We start from the raw sequence: 26030 nt of genomic DNA, 5'->3' as shown, positions 1-26030 counted from the left end.
AGTTTAATTTTGCCTCTGCAGTCCAATTAGTTCTGAGTGTATTGCACTTCTCCTGGACTGACACACAGGGAGCACTTACCTCCAAAGCTAATCCCTCGCCATTCTGCCTAGTTACATGTTTGGGTTGCTTGACAGGCCCTTGAGCTAATGAAGGTTGGGAACATCATTTGATAACTATTGGGAGAATGCTGCCATCTTTCACTCATCCCTGAGCATCTTCAGATTGCTGCGTCTCTCCCCTGGGGAGAGGCAAAGTCTGCTCAGGGCATTCAGGCATCGCTTAATGTGGCCACTCTGCCCATCGTGTCCCTGCTCGGTCCCTCAGGCCTCCTCAGCGGTGTGATAAGGACGCTTGCCATGCACGGTGTGCTTTCTGCTGGGGTGCTGGTGGCCATTAGGCTGCATACAAAGGATGTAAAAATAACCACTGTGATTTTTCTGTCTGTGTGTGACAAGAAGATAGAAGATACCAGAGCTGAGTTTTTTAAACCTGTGCCTACCATTATTTTCTCTCATTTTTTTTTTTAATCAATTATTTCACATTGTTCTTCTGATTGATACAATACCCCATGTTTAATATTGTATGAATACTTGCACCTGTGACTTAAAAATGCATGCTCTGTAAGGTAAAATTCAATGAAACTCAAATGTTCATAGAAACGAAATCTGAAAAGAATATGGGTCAAGCTGAAGTGACTCTTCTATGAATTTTAATAAATATTCGCTGATTTTTAAAGTAATCTCTGAAGTGTAGATATAAACAACTTTGCAACAGTATTTGAAAGAAGGTGTCATTGAAATGTTCCAGTACTTGACAAATAAGAAAAGAGCTCATTTAATTTCAGGAATACTCCATAAACACATCTTTCTGTCTCTGAAAATGTAATGCAAAAACCAGGATTGTCTTGTACCTTTGGGGTTTGAGGTTAACATGCTTACTTCTAGTTTCCTATCCTGGAATTCAGCTGTCAGTTTATTGGTAAGTGGTAATGTCATGTTTATTCACATCGCTGTGCCAGCTGAGATTTCTGTCAAGCTTCACCATACTTACATGCAAGAAATTGTGCAACTTAGGGTAGGTGATAATTTTGCCGATATTTTAAGAGTTAGCTACACGAAAACACAAAGTTATCTTCCAAAGGCATTCTCTTTTTAAAATTTGAATAAAATACAAGATGCTTCATTTTAGTACACTTGAAATGTCTTTGTGTGTATGAAACCATACGTTAAAGGCAGCTGTGTAAAACCTCAGTACTTCTAAAAGATATAATAGATGTTACACTAGGGTCTCTCTTCTTTGATTAATTCTTTTACGCCTTTTCTCTTAAGACCACTTCATAACATGTATATGTAAGCATAATTGTGTAAGGAAAAAGTGAAGCTGGATCTTTTCTCTCTTTTATTGCAATCCACAAAAGGAAACCTCATCTAAAGATCTTGGCTATTAAATTCAGAGGAAAGACAGGCAGTGTGAAGGCAAGTAGTGTCATCTCCTACATAACAGCAGGCTAAGAAACCAACCATCTCTATTCTATTCCTTGTTTCACCTCGATTACCTGCATGAATCACAGGTCAAATCATCTTACAGCCTGATTTTTACTCAGATTGAGCTGCAATTCTGCCTCATATCAGTGGGAATTTCACATATTCTGCATCTCAGAAGTCAGTCCCTCTGCCTTCAGTGGTCTCAGTTTCCTCAGGTTTTGGTAGTTGCGACTATCAGTTTTGCAGTGCTGGCTTATGTTGTTCATTCCTATCGTGGTGTCTGTTGTGAAAATGAAGTCGATCTGCTAGCTTATCAGTTTATTTCCATCTGGACACTAGCGCTGCTGTAGGAGTGGAATGGCAGCCTCATTTGAAATGCAAAAGTTTGGATATGATTTCACTTACTGACTGCTAAGTTAATTTTAGTAACTGCAGAACATTTCACTGAAGGCTTCCCACCTCTGTTCCTGCTGCAAATCAAGAATATAGACCTGAAAATCTTTAAATGGTAATAGCAACACAGTTTGCCAGGTTGCTAGATACTGGAATAAAATAACCTCATTTTGTAAAGAAACGAGAATAACTCTCTTATTGAGATCTATGGGAGCTATGGATCCCTGGCAGGTACTTTCAGTTAGGTACTTAACTTCGTACAGTCAAAGCTGGAAAATTTGTCACATATGCATTGTCAAGTTCAGGTTTTTTCCCATTTGGAAGATTATGCCATTTACACTCCTCTGGGCAATATATAAAGCTATAGGAGTAATTTTGTAGGCTATTCTGTTGTGAGTGACTAGTACATACTTCAAAGAACCTTTTAGCTCTTCCTTGGTAAAGTAACTCCATGTCAGAAAGTAAAGAATTAATGTATTTAGTATGGTTTGTCCAATTTTCAGATAGAGCAAACAGATGTTAAAAGTACATGCCAGAAGGAACACTGTTGGATGTGGATCCTGAAAGCCTATAGAGCAAGGCACATGGTTTTTCAAAACTGTAACATATTTACTTCTGATGGTTGTTACTGTTCTAATATCAGTCTGTGTCTTCTGTTAAATCATGTATAGAGCTATTTTATGGGGCCATTGTTCCATGGACTTCCTTAAGTTAAGGACCACTTTGGAGAAAAAAATTGATACTGGGTAATTTTATGAGAGTATGAATCAAATGTAACTTTTGGATCTAACAGAACTGAATTATTCACAGAAATCAATTAGTTTCAACTCTTTCCTCACAATTCAGTTCACATCAATGGCGTGGGGTTTTTTTCTTGAATTTTCCAAGAGTAACAAGAATAAATGCAGATTGGGTGATAACTGCATATTCTTTACTGTAATTTCTGAAAGCCCAAAACCAAACCAGAAATCGTAAATACTGTATCTTTTGCACAGAGTGACATCTCTGGTTGCTCTGTCTAAATACAAGAGCAAAAATACAGGCAAACACATTGTTTGATAATATATGTGCTTGATAATATATGCATAGATAGTTTTAAATTACATTAGAAACATAACAAACAAGTTAGATATCATCAACAGAAAATCTTATCTCAGTCCCTCTTTCTGTCCCTCCTTCTTCCCCTGCCCTGCCCCTATACCTGCTGGTAAATATAAATTAGAAAGGATGTATGAAATAAATAACTTCAAAAATTCCCTGTTGAATATATAGTTCTACTAATCAATGGTGTGTAATCTCGTTCAAGTCAATTATGCTATGTGGTGTGAATGCCTTCCAGCCACATTCTGATGACAGTAGGTACTTTAATTTTCTGTGGCACTTTATGGTTTCTGCTTGTCATGATAGATGTACCATTTTGTCAATATTGAATCAAGAAACAATTAAACTTCATGAAAACATTCAGCACTCCATCCTCGGCTGGTAAAAATCAGCTCTAGTGAATGCAGTCACTCCATGCTGATGCACACCAGCTGCATGTAGGACTGTGAAAATTTAATCTAGTCCAAAGAAGAGGTGACAGAAGTTAACCAAATGTTCGTCATGTCATACTGCAATTGGTATGATACACGTTTGTTTATAATGATGACTAGGACAGAAGTAGTTAACGTGCATTCATGTGTTCTTATTAGTATTATGTGGTGAAAATACTAGTAAATAATGAAAATAAAAATAAACAAATTGGTGGTGCTTGTAGATAAAAAGTGGAGTGTAAAGCCTCAAAATAAGGTATTGTTATACGTAAACACACATTATAACATACTTAATCTATTTTATTTATTTATTTATTTATTTCAGGTAGCTAATCAGGTTGTTCAGGCTCTACTTACTCAAAAGGTAAGTCGTGGTTGGGTGTTGTGGTATAACATAAAGCTTGCAGAAGTTCATCGTTCATATATAGTATACCTTTTTTTACCCAAGTGAATAAAGTCTGTGAGACTGTACATCTTTAAGGCTTGATCATATAGGATCCATATCTAGTTTTCATCGCTTACCTCTATTGAGACAGTAGCAACTGAAAATCCTTCCTCCAGATGGTGATTTTTCCATTCCCTGTCCATAACGAGTTATGTCACTCCCACGGTCCGTTCCTGTGGAATGTAAACCAGATAAATGACAGTGCATGTCAGTAGCTGGCACAATCACATGCTGTGGAAGGAAAGACTTCCTGGTGTGGGCGTGTGCTGCCCTGCCTAAAAGAGAAGGCTCCGTGTCCTCCTGCTCCTTTCTGGGTAAGCAAGAGAAGCGCAGCACAGACAAAATTCTTGTAGAGTGGTTGCAAACCTGGCAGAATGGAAAGATTCACTGTGGCTTCTAGAAAGGTCTGTTCTGGATCACATCAAGTTTCAGTTCACACTCCGCATTGTTGGATATGAAATATGGTTGTTTCAGATAGAACCTAGTGAGAAGAGTAAAATTGAAAATTGGCTTGTTAAAATGAAGAAGTGGTCTGAAAAAAAATGTAAGATGAAATTGAACGGAGAGAAAAGCAAGATACATACAAGCAGAAATAATCAGCTGCCCAGAGAGGGAATAACTGGTAGGACAATTCTACAAAACAGTGGTGTTTGAGTTGAATATGATTCATTTTGTTGAGGGGGGCAGGGAGGAAGGCAAACAAAATATAAAGATCTGTAATAATAAGCTATGAATCCTTCAATATTCATGAAATGATCCTTTGTGAGTTCTAGACTACTTGATAAATATGACATTATTAAAATGCTTTGGATCGTTTAGCTTTAAAAAGATGAGTCTGAAAGAGACATAAATACAGTCTTTTAGCACAGATAGTGCAACGAAGAATATAAACTGTCTTGTCTACACTGAATGACAGGACAAGAAATAATGTTCTTAAAATGCAGCAAGTAAGATAATCAGAAACCTCTGCCTCACACCACAAGCTTTATAGATACAAATATAGCAAAAGTACTGGACTACATTTTGAGGACTGGCTCCAAAGCCTCCATTATGGACATCATTTAGAACAGCAGAACATCATTCAGAATGCCCCCGCGAAGGGGGAGAGCAGGGACCGAGGGTGACAGCAGGGCAGGCAGGACGCTGAGCTCCAGGTGTCAGGCCTGGGGACAGCGATCAGCGTCCAGCTCTGTCCTGTGGCCGCTGGGCCAGCCTGTGGGGAGGAGGCAGCTCCGAGCCAAACCGAGCCAGGGGGTCGGGGCACAGCTCAGAGTCAAGGAGGCGGGAGGCTGGGTGCAGGCGTAGCTGCACGGTCACTGCTGCGCGGCTCAGACGTGAACACGATGACCTTGAGCTCTCCCAAATAAACTCCTAAAAGTGGGGAGTGTGTCCTGAACAGCAGGGCAGGCAAACATCCTCACCTCTGCACCTCAGTGAATGGTAAATAGGTGCACAAGATTGCATTTGGACATCTGCACATCAGGGAGGAGGCTGGGTACCCTTCTTTCCTCCTTACTGAGCAGAATTTTTGTGAATCAATTTTATAACATTCTGGATAGAATAGAAGTTGCACAGAGAGATGTTCTGACCCCTTTAAGTCTGCTCGTGAGTATCCTGCCCTGAAGGCAGCAATGTCCAGGTGACCTGTAGGTGAGCAGTGCAAGGCTCTGGAGGGTGCAGCTGCCTGGTATATAGATAACGCATTCCTGTGGCCCAAGCTTGCATCAGGAATCCAAAAGTAATAACGTTCCCTAAATCTCTTCACCCGACAGCTGTGGCCACAAAACAGCCACGCAGCTGTTACCACAGGTTAGAGTTGAAAGTATCATTGTTCAATCCCATGGTTTTTTGATGCACAACAAGCCTTTTATTCAAGAAGGGGGATATTGCCTTGCAGCAGTTGGAAGTACTGTAGCTTGGAGGTGATTTGTGCAAACCACAACATATGGGGAAGCTTGCACTGTCGCTGTCGGTGCTGTATTACTCTTCCTGTACTCTGTATACACATATGCTGTATGGTCTGTGTGTCACCAGTCTGCAGAGCTATTGCTGGAACAACTTTTAGAAACATAACTTCATCTATTTAAAAAAAAAAAAAAAATCCCAAATCTGTGTTTCAGTACAGCTTAAATGGAAATGCAGGCATTTTCTCATATTAATACACACAAAAACCTCATCCACATTTTGTAACATAAAACCATATGTGATTAAATATTTACCAGAGGGCTAATCTCAATATATTAATCTCTAGTTAGGGAATATTATGGTTGTTTCCCAAATGAAGAGAGGAGCTTCCTGAGTCCCTTTGCAAAGGCACCAGACATTTTGATGACCACATACTTTCTCAGTAATGAATCCTCCCAAACCCAGAGGAACCAAGGAGTTCATACGGATACAATAAAAACAGATTTTAATACATTTAATAAAGTGATTTACTTGGTATTGATGGTATTTAACAGATGCTTACCTATTACTGAGTAATAACAGCTAATTTAATATCCATAGAAAGAGGAAAGAGGATACTCTTCTAAATGCTAATGATTATTAACTGTTAACAGTCAGTGCTCCTGACACCAGTCCTACAAGTCCTTTTATAAGAAAAGGCAGGAGCACAATGACATACAATAAAGAGGAAATTGGGCTCTTCAGTCGCAAATAGGTAGATATCGGAATCCAAATAGTAACTAGTAAACAGATAAATCTACCATCATGCAGCCAGGCAGTAAGACAGAGCAAGTTGTGCAACAGTGAGATAACACACCTCTGGGGCAGAGCGAGACATGAAGAAAAGCTGAGAGCTTTCAGAAAATGGAGAAGAGTGATTTTGTACAGTAATGCACACTGCTTAGGCTTTGCTATGAATTTGGAATTGTCCCTCAAGGACTAATTTTTGTTTAAATCAAGTACATGCTGTAATGTAACAAATAAAGCTCTGTGTTCTCACCAGTATGTGGAAAGACCGTGATTCCACTGAGAGATTCTGGTGACACAAATTGAGTGAGCAAAGCTTGAGTGATTTATCAGTGTCACTAAAACCTTGAAATGGAATTACAGTCTTAAATGTGCATTTTTCAAGTATATAATTTGTTACAATACATATAGAATTTTTCTAATATGAGAGGCTTTTTTTTTTTTTTACTGTGACTATGGAAAAACTATATTAAATTGAGATTTGTGCTGAATTAGCCACACAGCAAAATTTCACAATTCTATGTAGCAAAATTATATGGATTTTCTACCACTTACAAATAGAAAATTTTACCTCTGGGAAATCTAAGTCAGAAAAGCAACAATATGATTTGAGACAGACCTGTATGCTCTGATGCTTACTGGAAGCATCCATCCTTTCTCCTTCCACCCAAACACTTCTCACATCACATGAGATAATAAGAGTGCTAGGAACTGGAGAGAATTAAGTGTTGAAACAGAAAAATTATCTTCAGATGAAGAGCAGCGTATTTCTGGACCCTCTGATGAGGGCATCGTATCCTGTTTTGGAGAAGGGTGATTCTCATACTGAAGAGAAAAAGTGAGAATAGAGACATGCTTTGAGATTACTATAGTGAGACTGCAGGAGTACCTTAGATATTTGGGAGATTGCTATCTTCATAGCCGGTCGTTTTGCCCACAGGAGAGGAATTATGTGCTTCAGACATTTGGTAGTTGTATTAATTGGTAATTTTAGGGCTTCAACTTTCTAAACTCGGACTTTATTTTACCAGAATACTGCTACCTTAATGTCCCTCATTTCTCCTCTGGACTATGTGTGGCATTACCATTGGCACGGTTTATAGCATCTGGGTGGGTAATCTACTACCTTATATTTCACTTTTCACAGAAAGTCTAAAGTTTGAAACATAAATCTTATGGTTTTAAAACTGTAAGGCAGGAAGGTTTTGAGCAGAGGCATTGCTAAATTTAATTTTTTCAACTTTGTCAGTTTCTGTGAATCATTTTTTTTTCCTTTCAGTGCACTTAGTAGTGTTGAAATGTTAAACACTTTTAACAGCTAAGGCTCTTTTAAATTCTCTGATTATTTGTGAAAGGCAGATAATGGTGGGTCTTGATGCTTGCAGTTTCCTAACAGAGATTGCCTTAAGACCAGAGATCAGAGGTCTCACTCACAGAAATCAAAGCTTTAAGGCTTTACAAAACATCAAGCTCAAGATTTTTTGAGGGTGATGTTGGAAGGCTCTGGCAATTTGACTTGAACAGCCATTTGACAGCCACCTAAAACAAATACTAAGAAACTGTCAAGAGAAAGTAACTGAATTCATCCAGTAGTATAACATCTGATATATACTATATTGTCACTGTTTAATTGCAGGGCGACAATAAACCGTGGTAGATGCTTTGTTAACCCCCTCAGCCCCCCGCTCCCCACTAAGGAAAGGCAATAGGAGGGTGAAGAGAGGCGAAAAGAGAGAGGACTTGCAAGTTGGAAAAAGTTAAAAATGTTTAACTAATGCTACTAATAAAATAGAGAAAATAATACCAAATATACAAAACCAATCTTGAATTCCCCAGCAAAGCTCCGCACCGCTCCAGCAGCTGCAGGGCAGGCACCTGGAAGCCCTGGGCTGGACTCTCCAGCAAACCGGAACTGGATTCAAGGATGCAGGGTCTGTCACTAGGCCTCAGACTGCAGGGACGGCAGGGAGGGTCCTCTCCAGATGCCGGCCATAGTCGAAGAGAGTGAGACCCTCATGATCGCCCATTTTTATAGGAAATATCACGTGAACGGGATGGAATACTTAGGTGGTCAGTTTTAGTCACCTGTTCAGTTTGCTTCTCCTTGCCCCTCTCACTTATGGGACCTGCATCCTTGTCAGCGACCTTGCATTCCATTGCTGTGTCTGTTTACAAAAGTTTGTTGCCAACTTCAGAAAAGTGCAGTTACTTAAAAAGAACTTAGCTGAAAGGAAAATTCACTAAAAGAGAAACTGGTCTTGTTTTTAACAAAATCAGGACATATATGCATAAAAATATGTTCAAAATTTTCCAAAAGTCTCAAGATGAGCGTATTTTCTTCTAACCTCGGTGCTGCTTGCAGTTGAGACTAGAGCAACTGTAGGCAAGAATTTAAGCCACATCTGACTACAATTTCCTCCTCTAAGTTGTCTCATAAGGCCAAGTCATCATGTTGATAATGGTATTGACAGGGCAGCATATGGGGATCCAGAGGCCTGTTTCTCCACCTTCATATGGTGGTAAGTAACATCAGCCAGGCGATACCACAGGGCAGCAACTGGCCTAAATTGAAAGGAAAATGGGAAAGTATTTTTGAGATTTTCTTTATAATAAAGCTAGATATGGCTGCAGCTTATTATTTCTATATGTAATCTTTACTAGGAGACCTATCTTCCTGATTTATGAAGCTCTCACACCTCAAAATGGCTAACTGCACAAATTATGCTGGAAGTCTGAGTGTCAGATTCTGCTGTCTCTCCAAAATCCTCTTTCTAATAGAATCCTGCATTCCTTCGAGTGGCAAGGAGAAGAAGGTCTTACATTGTAGATAGATAGATAGATATTTGCTGTATCTGAAAGCCGTTAATGGCTTGTTCATGTTGAACCTGTCTCAGCCTCAGCTAAAAGACCTGCATCTTTTAGTCTCGATTGTAATGTCCTGTGCCCTAAGATGCAGAGGTTTTTACGCTCCACCTCTGCTTCTAATGGCCTATTTAAAGGCTTTTTGGTGCCTCATGTTGGAAATGTCAGGCAGGATCACGTAACCACATGTGTCTGGTGCAGCAACATCTGACCATGGCCCGGCCAGCTCAGCAGTGACAGGTTACAGCGGGGAAGATCCAGACCATCCACAGTATGCCAGCCAGCAATGCTGACTTGGTTATTCCAGAAAATGCAAGGAGGGAATGAGACTTGAGAAGAGCACCTTGAAGGCACAGTATCACTTTGAACTTCTTTCTAATTTGGTATAGCTGATGCTTTTTCCTTAGCTTATGCTTATTACAATATCCATATCTTAATTGCCGCTTTCTACTTTGTGTCAGCTGCAAAATGAAACTCATTCTCATGACAAAATTTTTTTAATGTTATCCTGTGATGATCAAACAACAAGAGAAAATGAAGTAGCACATTTTTCTGATTTGTACTATTTTAAAAGTTGTGTATGTGTTTCTTCTTGATACCTGACATTATCAGAGCTTTTAAAGTGCTTCTGTTACCTGCTTTCTAATCTTTCTATTTTCCCTTCTGCTGCAGGATCTGAGGGAGGAATGTATAAAGCTGAAAACGAGAGTTTTTGATTTGGAACAACAGAATCGAACATTAAGTGTGCTTTTCCAGCAGAGAGTCAAACCAGCTTCTGACCTCCTTCTTCAGGTACAAAATGGCCTTTGCAGAAATAAAGCTATAAGCTTTATATTTCTCACAATTATAAAATATTTTTCTTCTTTTTAAGGTTATGTCAATAAGAGGGAAATGACAGTTGATAGGTTTAATATATTAGAAGAATATCCGTTATCTATAATCTGATACCATTGAAACTGAAACTGTGTGCCAATGAGCTATGACTACATATTATGTGCAAATGTGGAGAGAGGAGCACAACCGCAGAGTAACTTACTTTTTTAGTGCTTCTTCACTATGATAAATGGAATGATATGGGTTCATTATCCCTCTGCAGGGGAGAAGCTCAGATTCCTTAGCATTCTGCTTGATGGTGAACAGTGTAATTTCCCGTGAGAAGACAGCCCATTTATTTAACTTTTTCCACATGCGTTACAAGGACTTAAGTACATCTTCACAGGCTTAGAGTGATTATTTTTTCCAGTGTTTTATGGGAGGACATAGCTGAGAAACCAATTGACCCATCTCCCACTCCTTTGCCATTCTGGAATAATAAGATATGTTTCAGTATCCCTTTCCATTTGGCAAAGTCCATTATTGTGAACGAATCCATCGCTTTGTCATTCTTTTGTAGAAGTAGAATTGCTTTGTAGATATTCCAACAAATCTGACTATGAGCTAGGAGAAGAGTAAATGAGGGCTAATTAAAACTTTGCAGGTTTCTAACAACAGGGCAAATTCTGCTTTTAGCAATATATCTTATTTCTTATTAGAGAAAAATTCATTCATTTTGGAGGAGAAATTTGGGTCATGTCAGGTAAGTAATGTTAAATGTGTATCTTATTTAAGTCCTCTGATGCTGAGCATCTGTATCTCCAAGTACAATTTGGCCCTTGCGCTATTACTCCACAGCTGAGGGCTGGTAACTCTCATCAGCTTGGGCTGTTTACCGAGGAGACGTGATCTACTCACCCGCTGGTGCTCAAAGGCAAGGGAATCTCCACGGGGAGGGCACACAGCTGTGCCTACTGTGAAGCTCTAAAGCACAGGCAGAGTGGTGCCAGGTCACCACCACAGGGATCTGGGTTCTTGCATTATCCTCAGGTTCTTGTTCTGTCTCTTGATTTTGTGTTGATTTAGGTGTTGCTAGGTCAGGACATTGTGTCTTCTGATTTCTTCTCCCTTGCCCCCTGCTTGCTTTCCTGTTTGTTCATCCTTCATAGACAGCTGTGTAGGACTGATTTCTCTTTATCCAATTAGAGTTTCTGACACATCTACCACAGCATGGACCTTTGTTGCTCACATGTTCTAATTTTGACAGTCGCATCACCTGGTCCTTCTTCCTGGTTTGTTTGTTGGTCCTCTCCTCTCCTCTCTCCTCTCTCCTCTCTCCTCTCTCCTCTCTCCTCTCTCCTCTCTCCTCTCACGTCTGACTCTAGTCTATGTTAGTGTGGGGTTAAGTCATACATTGCACATTCTTTATTACAGATATGGCTCTTCTTCCCAGTACCTTGTGTGGCAACAATAAAGCCAGGTTATTCTGGGAATGTTATAGAAGCATTAGATAGCATCTGAAAAGTGGGATCAATGCTTTGACTTGAGTTCCTTGATTATGGATTACTATTACTATGGATATACTGGATTATGTCACTGCTGTGAAAAAAGTTCAAAGAGATGAACCTGCATCAAGTGGAAGAAAGAACCAAATGGTCTAGCATGTTTTCCTGAGGGATTCAAACTACTTTACATCATTGCTCCTGCACAGTTTGGCAGGGACTAATGTCTACAGAATTTTTTCCACCTTTTCACTTGCTTTGTCTTTATTGGCTGAGGAAGAAGAATTGAGATGATTCACAAAGACCAGGTCTCCCAGGGAGCAGCAAAATTTGCTGTTATGTCCGTACTCTTGCTGTCCACAGATTTTAACCCCCCTGTGGGGGGAAACACAAAGAACAAGTTGCAGTGTACATCAGAAAATGAAGAACATCTCTTAAAACACTTCATATGTTATTTTTTGACCAAAAAAACAAACCAGAACAAAAAACCCCAGTAAATTTGTAAGTTTCCAAAATTTATTATCCTCTAACTGTACTCCAGACTTGAACAAATGGTGTGCTGTCTGTGGTCTTGCAGTCTGAGATGTAAAATCTGAAAAGGGTATTTCCTTAGTCCTGAAATTAAGCAAATACTGTTGTGTGCCTGCATAGAATTGAAGCACAGTTTGGATTATGTGTTCTTGGAAATGCATACATCCCAGATTTAGAGCAGTAGCTAAGTATTTGTTTAAATCTGTGACTCTGCAGCAGAGTACTAAATACATCATTAAGGACATTCTTGTTAAATCATGACCCTAATAGAAGTGAATGGGCAAATACTGCTCACGGGAGTGGGGGGGACACGACAACACATGAGTGGTGTTAATTTCACCTTCCCTATACTGTCTGATATAAGACAGTTCAATATTATTTACATGCTGATCTCATCCTAGGAGTATTCACACAGTACAATTAATAATCTTAAAGAATGCTGCAGAAGAGGGCATAACCTAAAAATAAATAGTATTAGTTACTTTTTCCGCATATCAGCTTCTGCGATTTGATTGTATATTACCATCAAATTTTTCTGTAATTGACATTAGAAGACTCTTCTATTAAAGAGTAAACTTATTTGTAAACCACAATCATTCTTGACATCTTAGATTTAAACAGAAACATAGATTTCTTAAAAAAAAAAATCACTATTACCCTATTTTTTGTATATTTGATTTTAAGCAAATAATCCATGATTCAGATGTCGTCGTCTTAGAAATCAGATCATTCACATTTTTTTCAATGAAAGGATCGATACCTGAATTTGACTGCAGAATAATGGCTTGTATACCATACCAATTGCACTGGGTTGTTTTTCCTCATGCTTCTCATACTGATCAAAGGAAAAACTGATTGTTACCAATTAAAACAAATCCAAAACCAAACCATAACGTAGTAAGGTTTTCGTGACTGCTTCAGAAATCCTTCACTGTAAAACTGTTATTGGAAGTATTACACTTGCATGCATTTACAAGAAGTGTAAGTACTCATGAAATTGAGGGGCCTAATAGTATTTTAAAAGAAATATGCGTGTTTTCTTGAGGCATGTGATTATGTATATTGCCGTATAAGTTCTTTGCTACAAGAAATTCTGTTGTGCTAACTGCTTGTAGGGCGAGTGACACAGAGGGTATGTCATTCCTGTCATGAAAAGATTAAGTAATGCTGATGCAAAATGTAAAGAGCAAAAAGAGATAACTCAGGCTTTTTGTGTGTGTGTCACGTCTTTCATATTGTAGAGCTATCCTGTCTTTCTGAGGATATTCTTTCTAGCTGAAGGGTGTGCTTTACAGAGCCAGTGTTAGGGTAGATACATAAAGAGCGGCGTGATCATGTATTTTTGAATTTTTTTTTTTCATCCAATCTCTCTTCTTAAATCGAAGAAGTCTTGGAAAAGTGTTTCTGTCTCAGCACCATCTGAGAAAGAGCAATAGTTTTAGTTAAAAACTAGCACAGAGGAGTAGCTTCTGCCTAAACAGCCTTCGTTTTCCTCAGTAAATGTAGTTGCTAAAAGGGGATGAAATTCCACCTGCAAGAGAGGTTTGGGAAAAGAAAACCAGGAAGTCCATGTTAGTGAACCACCTTGTATTCCATCTGGCAATGGGAGAAGTAGTTGGGAATAATAGACTTAAGATTTAAAATCTGGTAGAGAGAAAGTGCTTGTAAGTGAAAAGGGGAATTCGTGGAGGTGATTTGGGGAGAGCAGTGGATGTTGTCTACCTTAACTTCAGCAAGGCTTTTGACACCGTTCCTCACAACGTCCCCACAGGCAAGCTCAGGAGGTGCGGGCTGGATGAGTGCGCGGTGAGATGGGTCACAAACTGGCTGGATGGCCAAGCTCAGAGGGTTGTGATCAACGGTGCAGAGTCTGGCTGGACGCCTGTAGTTAGTGGGGTTCCCCAGGGGTCAGTACTGGGTCCAGTTTTGTTCAACGTGTTCATCAATGACCTGGATGAAGAGGCTGAATGCACCCTCAGCAAGTTTGCTGATGATTCCAAACTGGGAGGAAGGGCTGGCACACCAGAAGGCTGTGCTGCCGTTCAGCAAGACCTGGACAGGCTGGAGGACTGGGCAAGGAAGAACCTGATGAAGTTCAACAAGGGCAAGTGTAGGGTCCTGCACCAGGGGAGGAATAACCCCAGGCTCCAGTACAGGTCAGGGGTGGACCTGCTGGAAAGCAGCTCTGCATGAGCCAGCAATGTGCCCTTGTGGCCAAGAAGGCCAATGGTATCCTGGGGTGCATTAAGAAGAGTGCACCGAGCAGGTTGAGGGAGGTTGTTCCTCCCCCTCTACTGTGCCCTGGTGAGGCCACATCTGGAGTTCTGTGCCCATTTCTGGGCTCCCCAGTTCAAGAAGGACAAGGAATTACTGGAGGGAGTCCGGTGGCGGGATACGAAGATGATAAGGGGTCTGGAGCATCTTTCTTATGAGGAAAGACTGAGAGAGCTGGGTCTGGAGAAGAGAAGCTGAGAGGGGATCTCATCAACGTTTATAAATATCTCAAGGGTGGGTGTCAAGAGGATGGGACCAGATTCTTCAGTGATGCTGAACAAGAGGATGAGGGGCAACAGGCTGAAGCACAGGAGGTTCCATCTAAACGTGAGGAGAAACTGCTTTACTTTGAGGGTGGCAGAGCCCTGGACCAGGCTGCCCAGAGAGGTTGTGGAGTCTCCTTCTCTGGAGACATTCAAACCCGCCTGGACACCTTCCTGTGTGATCTGCTCTGGTGAACCTGCTTTAGCAGGTGGGTTGGACTGGATGATCTCCAGAGGTCCCTTCCAACCCAAACCATTCTATGATTCTATGATATACAGAAGGTTGCTGAAGGGATAAGGTAAATCTAAAGAGAGGATACAAGAGTAGGAGTAAGAAGTCTTAGATAAAACTTAACACTTCTGCTTTGCCCATGGCTATGTATAGAGTCTATGAAATATTTTTAAATGTGAATGTCAGTATCACTGTATTTCTGTCTTTGCCTTATTTTTTTAAATGATACATTGTTTCCTTCAAAGAAACTTTAAACTACTAAAATCACCAAATTACAGTTTTTCCACTTCTTAGGTATGTTGTCTCACGTATTTGTTTTAACTTTATCAGGTATAGGCTGCTCAGTCTTGAGGCGCAGATGTTTTCAAAGACTTTTTTCTTCTATTATAGTTAGACTTATTTTTCTATTCCTGCCTGAAAAAAAAATAACTAATGACATTGAACCCAATTCTGATATTACGTATGCTTCTTTTACAACAATGATGACTTGTATAAAGTTACGGAGGATAACAAAAGTCAGGGTTTGCCTTCTGATAGATATTGCAGTAATTTGTTTTTATAATGTATCTCTGTTCTCATAAATTCAACGTTTGTTAGTTGAATTCTTCCCATGGATGAAGACTGTCACAGTTCTTTTATAAAGCATGCAAGGAGCCTTCAGTGAAATGTTTTAAAAAGTGGCAAGTAGCAACATTTATTGAGTTGATTTATTTGATTAAATAAGTAATAAAATTTTCATAGTTGGTAAAGTATAAAATAATATTTCTAATCACAAAATTTGCAGTATCTCTGATCCTAAACTATATTTTCATTGCCATTTTACTTCCATCATAAAAATACTACTTTGTCAGTTCTAGAACAAAGCAGAGAGGACTCTTGAAGCATTAATTTTCTCCTTGTGTTTCTCTGGCTAAATTAGTTCCATTTATTACTCATGGAGCATCCACATTGTTTAATTTTATGTCTAAAATTTTGTCTAGAATGCTACAGCACAGTCCACTGAATTCTCAGAAGGTCAATTTAAATAATAACTCCTTTGTTATAATTGCATTGATATTAGCTGTTTTAATAACCTGACAACTATGCCCTGACATATGAGAGAGAATGTAGCTGTACATAGCTGGAAACAGTTGTACATCTTAGCAGGAAGGGATAAATTGCACCAATTACATTATTATATATGGGAAGAAAAAGAGGACAATTAATTGCCCTAACACCTGACAAAAGGAGATGGAATATCTGGCTTTAGAGTCTGACCTCTGGTTCAGACATCGTTAGACATGATGATGTCTGAATGCAGAAGGTTGAAAGTGAAGTTGCATTGCTTTACAGCAATCAAACGTATGAAATATTTAAGTATTTCAGAAAGTAAGTATCTGAGGGTTTAAAATTAAAACTAAAGATCATCACACACTGTTAGAAAACAGTCTGTCAGCAGTCCAAGGTATATTTAAATAACTGGTAGTTGTATGCTGAGCGGCAGCATGATAATTTCCATCTGACAGAAGCCAGCTACTAGTCCTGCCTTGTGCCTCTGGGCTCGTCATGGAGCAGACAGACTTCAGACCAAGATCAGCAAATTGTATTTGAAGTTTTGAAACTCCTGCAGTTGACCTGCTTATTTTCTTGGTTCACATTTGTTCCTTTGTATCCATCAGATTGTCAGGGTAGTCTTATCTGCAAGTCTTCTGAAAAGTTCTAGCTTCAGAACACACGCTGTCTTTAACTTCACAGTAAACATATAAATATAGATCAGATGTCACAGTATCTGTAGTGATATTTACTTACTTGGGAATCAGGACTGGTGGCTTGAAGGAGAAATTAATTTCAGATCTGCTAATTGTTTCAGCAGTAGTGGAAAACTGCTTGAAAGTTACGACAATCTCAGGGGCTGTATCAACAGACAAAAAGGTAATCACATAAATTTAAAGTATGTTTGAGATATGTTAATTTTAAACTGGTACATTAAACTTTATCCAAGAACTATGTTACCAGCAGAGCACCTACTGGTGTTTTTTACATGATTAGCCATTCTCAAAATATTTCAGGCCGTAACCCTGATGGAATGCTTTCTCCAGATCAAGGCTACCAAAGGTGCACAATGGCCGTCATGAAGAGCCTGTCCCAAGAAAGAACATCCAGTCTTCTAGCAGTCAGAAATGATAAGAACACTGCTGTGTATCAGGAGTCAAGATAGTGATCTAGTAAGGAACACTCAAAAATATTTGAGACTTTCAAGAACAAGTTAAAGGAACATTTCTTCATGTTTTGCATGAACAGCAGCAGCATAATACCTGAAAGAATTAGGCTGATATCTGATATCCAGCCAGCTCTGGAAGGAGGTTCTGAGAGAAGCAGATTTTTGGGAGCACACTGAGAATCACTGGCTGGCTCTTTCCAGGCCATCTCTAGGTACAGGGACTTATGCTTGTAACTATGGAAATCACATCCACTGTGTGTAGACCTCTAAGAAGCTTTGTCAGATCCCTTGAGCGAAATGGCTGAGGTGGCTCTTCTTGTCCCTCAAGATCACCAGACTGTAACATGGGGGAATCCTGTCATGCCCTTTTCTGGCTGTGGAAACTGTGAAACTTTCATTCTTAAAACATTTTAAGCACTGGAACAGGCTGCCCAGAGAGGTTGTGGAGTCTCCTTCTCTGGAGACATTCAAACCCGCCTGGACACATTCCTGTGTGACCTGCTCTGGTGAACCTGCTTTAGCAGGTGGGTTGGACTGGATGATCTCCAGAGGTCCCTTCCAACCACAACCATTCTATGATTTGCCGAAACGATTTGCTGGAACTAAATGTAATTCAAGCTGATAAAGGAACATCACCAAAGTTTTTGTTATCGACTGTGGCATGATGTATGAGCAGAGAGGTAGGGCATTGTCCCTCACAACTTTTAAAACTAATGCAATCAAAGCACAGCTAAGAGCTCCAGTGGAGAGCAGTATTTTATTATGTGGGAGTGAGATCAACTGACCTGGTAGGTGTTCCCCATTTGCAGTTTGTGTTTTGCTTCTCCCCCTTCTTGTCAGACTGTTGTCCCTTATTTCAGCACCTAAATTCTTACCAATTTGCTCTCAAACAAAAAGAATCCATTGACCAAAGTTCACTAGACATGTAGTTCTGATGAGAATAATAATGCTGTTAAGAGAAAATTACCCCCGGCCGCTAGAATTTTGTATGTCCAAGTACTTGAGAGGTTCCAAAGAAAAGCACTGAAAGGCTTTCCATATCTACAAAAACACGACATTTTTTGATACAATTTTAAATACATAATTTTCAGATATTAAATCTAAAAATGAGCTTTTCCATCATCCTAATGATAATAAATTCCTACAGAGATAGCAAAAACAGTAAATCAAATGAGCAAATATTCTTTAGGAAAGCCACGAATGATCTTTGGTGAAGTATTTATGAATGATTTTGACTGAGGAGAGCAATATTTTCTAAGTTTTGAAAAAATATATAGGCATTGTTCTGAAGAGCAAAGATGGCCTTTCAGGGTAAGCACATGTCAAGAAAACCATGGGGCTGCACTGATGTGACAGACCATAACAACAAAAGTAAGATTTTATTGCCTATTTTTTAGACAAAGAAAAATATGCAACTGACACTAGGTGAACCATAGATTTCTCTTTATTTTATGGATAGATTTTTATTATCAGTGATGATGCACATGATGGCAGGAATCCAATACGGCATTTGAAACCCTAAGCAAGTATGTGGCAGGCTCATTAAGTACAAGAATGTTTTTTGTGGTTTTTCCTATTATTGTATACATTCAGTATGGGAATAAATTTCAGAAAAAAGGAAGGAGTTCCAAGGTATGAAATAGTACTGCTATATTACTTTCAAAACTTGCCCTGTGCTTCGAACTTCTCGTAAGCATTAAAAAGACAGGCTTTTTTATTCCATGCCATTATATTTAACCTATAACAATGCTTAACTTCTTGGATGCTTTCAGCCTGCTCTGTTTGCTGAATGTATTAGAAAGCTGTATTAGCAACTTATCAGGTAAATCCCTGCATAAATTTTCAAGTGTAAGTATAGAGACTGGTTAGAGGCAGCCTTTATTCTAAATTGAGAACTTCATGAAAACTCTATGAGTTACTTGTGTTTATGCTTTGTGTGACCAAGAGATCCATTTTTTTGTCTGATACATTTATGGTTTTGAAGCTTACCATTTTTATATATATATTCGGTGCATTTAAGTCCAGAGTCATTCATTTAGGTTTCCTTTCTAAAAAGAAACATTCTGATAGCAAAAATTAGCATGGATTTGTCTGATGTTATCGCAGTATGTGGTGTGGTAAGTACAAGACACGTGTTACATATAGAAGTGTAAATTGATGTCAGCAGGTCAACTTTTAAAGCCTCCTCATTTTGGATTTCACAGTGGAATAAAATAGTAGCCACTGCAAGCCCTGTTTAAATACAATATGCGGAGAATACAGGTGTGCTAGATAATTGTTTTCTCATCATGGTGCATATTTCACACTCCATATCTCCCAAATGAAATACCAAAAGAATGCATGAAATTAAATGATTCAGAGATTTAGAGGGCTGCTTCTTCTGGTAAAGTGGGAAACTATTGAAATTCTAAGCAGTATAGAAATAAAACCATTATTATTACAGATGTGTCATTTTCTTCTTATTGCACTAATGGAGCTAAGTATGTAGTTTGTTTTTGTTTTCTTGAGACTGAAGCTTAAATGAAGGGTAACTATGCAAAAGTGTGCATGTGTGAAACAAATAACGATAAAGGATTAATTTCATCTGTTTTTACACTCAATACATACAAAACTTCATTTATATTTTGCTTTATAACTGTGGTTTTATTACTATTATTTAAGTGTAGTGGCACTTTGCAGACATGAAGCAACGTGGAATTATGGCTTTATTACTTAAAAATAGGTATGCCAATAAGTACTCGGGAACATTTAAATTGTTCAAATTACATCAGGTCAGTGTAATTTGCTAGTAATTTTAAATTATACATTCCCTCGAATGAATCATACTAGCATTATGCTAAGTGGTTTTTAGCACCTAAGATTACTCAATAAGTATTTTTTGTTGCCATCTGTTATGAAAAAAATAATTTTCCTGCCATATACTTTTGTATACTCTTATGGATACTGCACATAGAAGAAAGGAGCAGTAATTAGAATAAAATGTTTTTCATAATGAATCATAAAACACCTACTGAACCAACCCCACCTTTTAGTATTGAATTTTACTAATGATCTCCTTTGTTTCCCAAATGACCTATCTTCTTTAATGATGGTTTGGATACTGGTAAGATTCAAATCCTCATCCAAAGGCCATGACACTATTGACTAAATCTCTGTTGACTTCGCTGAGAATGTGAAATACTGTATTGCGAGATAAAATCAGCACATTGATGCTCAGTGAAACTGAAGAGTCCATTAGTGCCTTAACTCTTCAATTACCATCTGGGTATCTCTTGTGATAAGGACATGCTAAAAGGAAAAGTTACCTTTGTCATTAAATCTTTAACAATGCGATATTGACAGACTTGAGTCCTTCTGTATTTTTAGCATTTTTAGGTTGCGTTCATGCTCGTTTCTTCCTCTGGATGTGAGCAAGCCGTGTTTCATTAGTCACTAACCGATGTCTGGGCGCAGGGAGGAGCAGTGGTGAGCTGTGATTTGTCTGTGTCCTATGTGCATTACAAGGGCATCTTCAACATTATGAATTAAACTCCATCTTACTGCATTAAAAGTAAGGAAACCAGCTGCCAAAGTAATGGTATCTTGAATTAATGTCAGTGCTTTAAAAATGTCAAATATACACCCACTCTTCAGTTCATCTTTCTGGTATACAGTTTCAGAGATGAACTACTTCATTTTGCAGCGTTTTGATTCTAATTTTTTGTATTCAGTCATATTTTAAAAGCAGAAATACTCCATCTGTTTTTCTTTGAGTTTCCTATTGCTTACTCTTAACTCTGTTTTTTTCTCTTAAACAAGCCTTGTATACTTTTCCTGTACAACAGAAACAAGCACAGGTCTAGGCACAAATGTTACGGGTTATAGATACTGCAAGTGTGCACATGAATCAGAGATCAGTACTGTATTTTAGTATTTATTCCACTAAATGGTCCTTAGGAGATCTTGGCAATAATTAGAAATATGGATACTCTGAGCTCTGTTACCAGTATTCACCAGTTCTTGGGGGAATAACAAATGGCATCAACCTTTAGGTTATTTATTTAGGTTATTTAGGTCTTGGGTTCCTTCATGCACACAGGACCAGACTTTCAGGTGTTCAGGCATTGTGCTAAGCTCTTCTGAAAGTCCAGCTACGTATTTGGTGCCGAACTGGGAGCTGACCCCTTTTGAAATTCCTCTATAACACCTCCTAAGCCCTGCTTCTATCTACCGTGAAAAAACAATCAATTCACAGGGGCACAGATTCCTAATCAAATGTTGGTACCGCTTCTTCTGCGCACAGACAGCTGCCCAAAGGGGCTGCAGCGATGAGCCACCGAGGCTGGAGGCAAAGCTCACAGCTGGGCGAGCAGGGGACAGGCTGCCCTGGTACTGGCTGCAGGGTGGGACAGGGGACTCTTCAGTGTCACCGAATGCCAGTACCTTCCCTTGCAAAAGCACGGTTTGGCCCTGGGGCAGTGACTGGCATTTCTCGTTTTCCATTTCTTGGTATTCCTGCTGGCTGCAGCACCAGCAGCGAAGTGCAGAGCGACATGGGTGGTGCAGGTTTGTATCCTCGTATTGTCCAGTATGGTGCGTACTCCTTTTTGGTACCAGCACCGGCTCTTCCACCTCACCTGTGTTTCAGCCGTACTAAGATTTCTTGGCTTGCAAGGCCAGGCTCGTCACGAGAACCTTTTGCCGTTTCTCACCACTCTGGAGTAGGTCAGTAGAATTACAGGGTTCTAAGCCAGGATTTTACATGTTTATTCAGACCACCAGGTTACAGAGTTGTACTCTGTTCTGCACACAAGCCCTGCGATTTTCATGTACCAGAACAAATGTTGCAGAACTTGCACAGCCATTTGGAGACCTCGTGGTCAGATTTGGGACTTTCAAGAATGAAATACTACAACACATGCACACTGTGACCCTCTAGAAGCTTTATTTCTGAAAAGCAGCAGAAGTTTGGGAAGTCTATAGTACAATTCCTGACCTGGCAGAAAATTATTTTAATTTCCATACAAGAAATGGAGCCAATAATGCTTACCAGCTGGGAATCTGCCCACTTACTCTTTCTAAATCATACTTCAAGTAAGTGCTTTGAGGAAAAATGATAGAATAAAGTATCTTCTATCCAAGTATTCAATAAAACCTTCTTTAAAATTCTCTCCTTATTTGAAATTATTCTGTCAGAGCCAAAAAAAAAAAAAGGCATTAGAGTTGGAAAGAAAATATGTGTGTAAAAGCTTTAAATGATAAAAGTATTGCTTGAAATCCTCCTACTACTTTTAAACTCCTTTCAGTCCATCTGACATTTCAACAATATTACACATACACATACACACACAAAAGAGGGTGGAGGGATGGAGAGACCTTTTAAATGCATAATACTAGGGCAAGGAAAATATGGCTTGTTCAACATTAACCTTGACAAATTCATGCTCTTGTCATTTAAATGAATGAACATATCCAGTGTCTAGCTTGCTGGACCTTGGAAACAGCAGTCAGGAAGGACTGTAAAAATTATGCTCATGTCTTTTAAATTATTTTTCTGAGTAAATGAATGATTTCAATGAAATCCAAATAAGGATGAATCTGCTCAGTTGAATCACCAGTTCGCAGCCAATGAGCTTCCATGTGAAACAGTGCTTACCCTACTCTATTGTCAGGTATTGATCTAAAACATCTTCCCTGAGCCCTCTCTCTCCTTTTCTTCCTACAGGCAAAAGGTTAGAGTCAGATAATAGTATTAATTTTCCAGACATCTGCACATGTTTTAATAGCCTTTAGAAGGTTTGAAATGGTTTCTGTTTGACCACCACAGGGCTAAAATGCCATTAAGACTTATATTGTAGCAATACATAACAATCATAGCCCCATAGTTCAACCCAGCAATAAAAAAGCTAATTTATTTTACCGGAGATTTAAATTAATGCGATGAACTCCTCTCTCAACAGGAGCTGTAACACCACTCTTACAAAAATACCATGGCCCTGCATATTTTCAAAACCACATAAAACACTTGTGACAAACCTTGTGTATGTATTTGTTCTGTGTGCTTTTTGAGTGTTTGCATGTGTGTTTGTCTGTTCATATAATACTAATTTTGTTTTTTCTCTTATAGTTTCATTCTTAGCCTCGTTTTTTTCTGTCATCTGACTGGTAGGCTCAGCAAGAAGAAGGTGATTAATAGATCCAGGGCAGTCTTCAGTGTTAGCCTTTTTTTTCCTACCATCCTGAGAACTGGAATTTTCTTGTGGGCAAAAATTATTGGTTAGGTAAACCGAGTTTAAAATAGCTTTTAAAATAGTCATATGCAGTTAATAAGGATATGTTTGAAAACTTGTGAAGGAAATATTTAGAGCTCAGACAGTTTTCTTTTCCAACTGTATGGTAGAGGAAAGCTTCAGCTTATCCCATTATAAAGTGATAAAGCAGCATTTGATGGCAGCAGCTTCTGTGATAAAATGATCATGGCAGCACTGAGAACGAATCTAATAAGGGAATTGATCTGTAGATTCCAATTCTGTAAGAGCCAACATCGATCAACATAAATGTCAATAACGAGACCGTACTGAGGTCTGCCTAATTCCTTTAGATGATTTTGGGGCATAGTCAGAAAGTGAATGTGAAAATGACTCTTAAACTCTAGGAATCACAAAGACCAAAATTCTATAGTGCTACCAGGAATATCACTGACTGCTATCATATCAACAATTTAGCAGCATGTTGAAATTAGTGAGCAGCATTTAATCAGATAATGATTGATAATGCAACGCCTGTTGTATAAGTGAGACCGAAACATCAGTACTTTTCAACTGTATTTTCATGTTAAAGCATTTCTCAACTGCAGTGGATTAATAAAAAACAGCCCACCTTTTTACTGCTAAGGCATAGATAGCATGTGTAGGACATGCCATAAAAGATTAATGGTGTAGTTCTTCCGTGTCATGGGAGTTCAGTATAAAGCTGTTTCCTAGACTGATTCTGACCATGCTGAAATGTTAAGAAACAATGTTTTGGTTTGTGTGCAGTGGAACAAGAGAAGGTGCCAGAATGTGCAGGATCTGCCTTTCACTCTTTGATGTTCCCGTAATTCATAGCACCTACATGATCTTGGCACTCATTTAGCAAAGTGGAATTAATATATTAATTAGTATTAGATCAATAGAATGGTATTTACAAAAAGCATTTACTGTTTTGTAGCGAATTTATAAGAAACAAAACACAAATATGCACTAATAAGACGCTCCACTGTTCTTCAACAGTGTTCTCACAGAACTGCTGTTTTACCATAGTCCAAGGAGTCTTCCATGAGCAAGCTTGTTGAAAACCTTTGTTTCATTAATTATTTACATTCTGACTAGCTGATTACCAAGTCATTGATGTAAACTGTTGACTTTACAGTAATTACAAACCACAGGGAACTTATGCATACATTTTCCTAGGAAATTAAATTAGCTCATGTTATTGTTACTGCACTATTTACAGACTCCTACCGTAGTGCTATTAAAATGAGAACTAACACTTTGGAGTCTCAGAGCTTGAAAACACTGATAGAGTTATAAAATGAAAACCAGGATCAGAGAGGATTATTTTGTGTATTTCAATGTAACTTTTATTTAAAGCAGTTTATAAAAATTAATAAAACTAAGGGATTTGCAACAGGAGTAATTTTAGGCTTACATTAATGTTGTAAATTCTCTGAAGAATACAGAGAGATTATGTTATTTATGTTTATGCATCAAATGTCTGTTTAATACCTCCCAATTTATACCCTAGGATATAAATTTCCAGCCTTCTGAGTTACTTCGGAATCTAATTCACTGGTTTTTCCCATCTCTGAATGGCTCAATAATAACAGAGAGCAGCAAGCCTGGAAAATCTGAAGCAGACACAAATGAAACCTTTGTTTTTATTTTTGTGCTGGATTTGCCTTGTTAACAGGATTTTCTGATGTAGTTTTAGCACCCTAATCTTCCATACAAATGTTTGTAATATCGTACCCTTGTACTTTGTCTTGGATGTTGTCAGCTAAGTCTCAGTAAACTCGCCTGGAGGATTTGCCAGCAAAACTGGCAAACCACTATTAATACTGGGTTTGAATTTAAAGTCTAGCATCTTCTGTATCACCAGGCTTCTAGGTTTTTTAGCAAAGTTGGCCTAACAGGAGGGAAAAACAACAAAAACAAAGGGAAAACATTAAATTAGATGTGATTAATTCATAGCTGCACCCTGCTTCTCATGGATATTACAGTTAAAGACGAACAAGGGAACAGGAAAGTGAGACAAGTCAGATGATTGTGAAAAAAAAAAAAACAACAGCTAGAAAGAGCTCTTGTTTTTCGTGAGCCTCTGTCACACCTATAAAGAGATCACCATGTCAGCACTTTTTTTGCGTTGCTCATTTTTTTGCACGTTTTTGGTGGACTTACTAAGACTTAACTCATTCAATACAACAGGGGTAGAATTGGAGAGGTGGTGTTGCTGCCTGTGGACTTGAGGGGAATCTTCTTTGTGCAGAGAATGATTAAAAATGAGTGGTATGAAGGCTGCGGAAAAGGTTTTCCCTGCCAGTGCAATTACAGTGCTCAGATTATACAGGAGAGCAGTCCAGAGTGTGCCTGGTCAGGTTTGTGATGCCCCAGATAACAGCGAAGATTTGAGGTGGCCGCACGCACCAAACAAACATTTACAGCTCTGGCACGGAGCACCAGGATGAAAATGTCCCCTTAGAACCTAACAAGACAATTTCTTTCTTGCGAATGATGAACTTTGGCTCATGTGAGAAAAGCAAAGCCAATTGATTTAATAGCAATTAACTC

At 38.9% G+C, this 26030-nt stretch overlaps 1 protein-coding gene across 1 annotated transcript in view; it reads left to right on the top strand.

Annotated features, from left to right (window-relative positions):
- NCKAP5 (NCK associated protein 5) overlaps positions 1 to 26030 on the top strand; it is a 215943-nt gene that overhangs the window by 120969 nt on the left and 68944 nt on the right. Inside the window, exons 6-7 of the mRNA XM_065637690.1 lie at positions 3736 to 3774; positions 10081 to 10200. Of these exons, the coding sequence (XP_065493762.1) occupies positions 3736 to 3774; positions 10081 to 10200 (159 nt within the window). The remainder of the gene's footprint in view (positions 1 to 3735; positions 3775 to 10080; positions 10201 to 26030) is intronic.

Source organism: Caloenas nicobarica, chromosome 6 (assembly GCF_036013445.1).
Source record: "Caloenas nicobarica isolate bCalNic1 chromosome 6, bCalNic1.hap1, whole genome shotgun sequence".
NCBI classification, from domain to species: Eukaryota; Metazoa; Chordata; class Aves; order Columbiformes; family Columbidae; genus Caloenas; species Caloenas nicobarica.
This window is presented reverse-complemented; position numbering and strand designations above follow the sequence as displayed.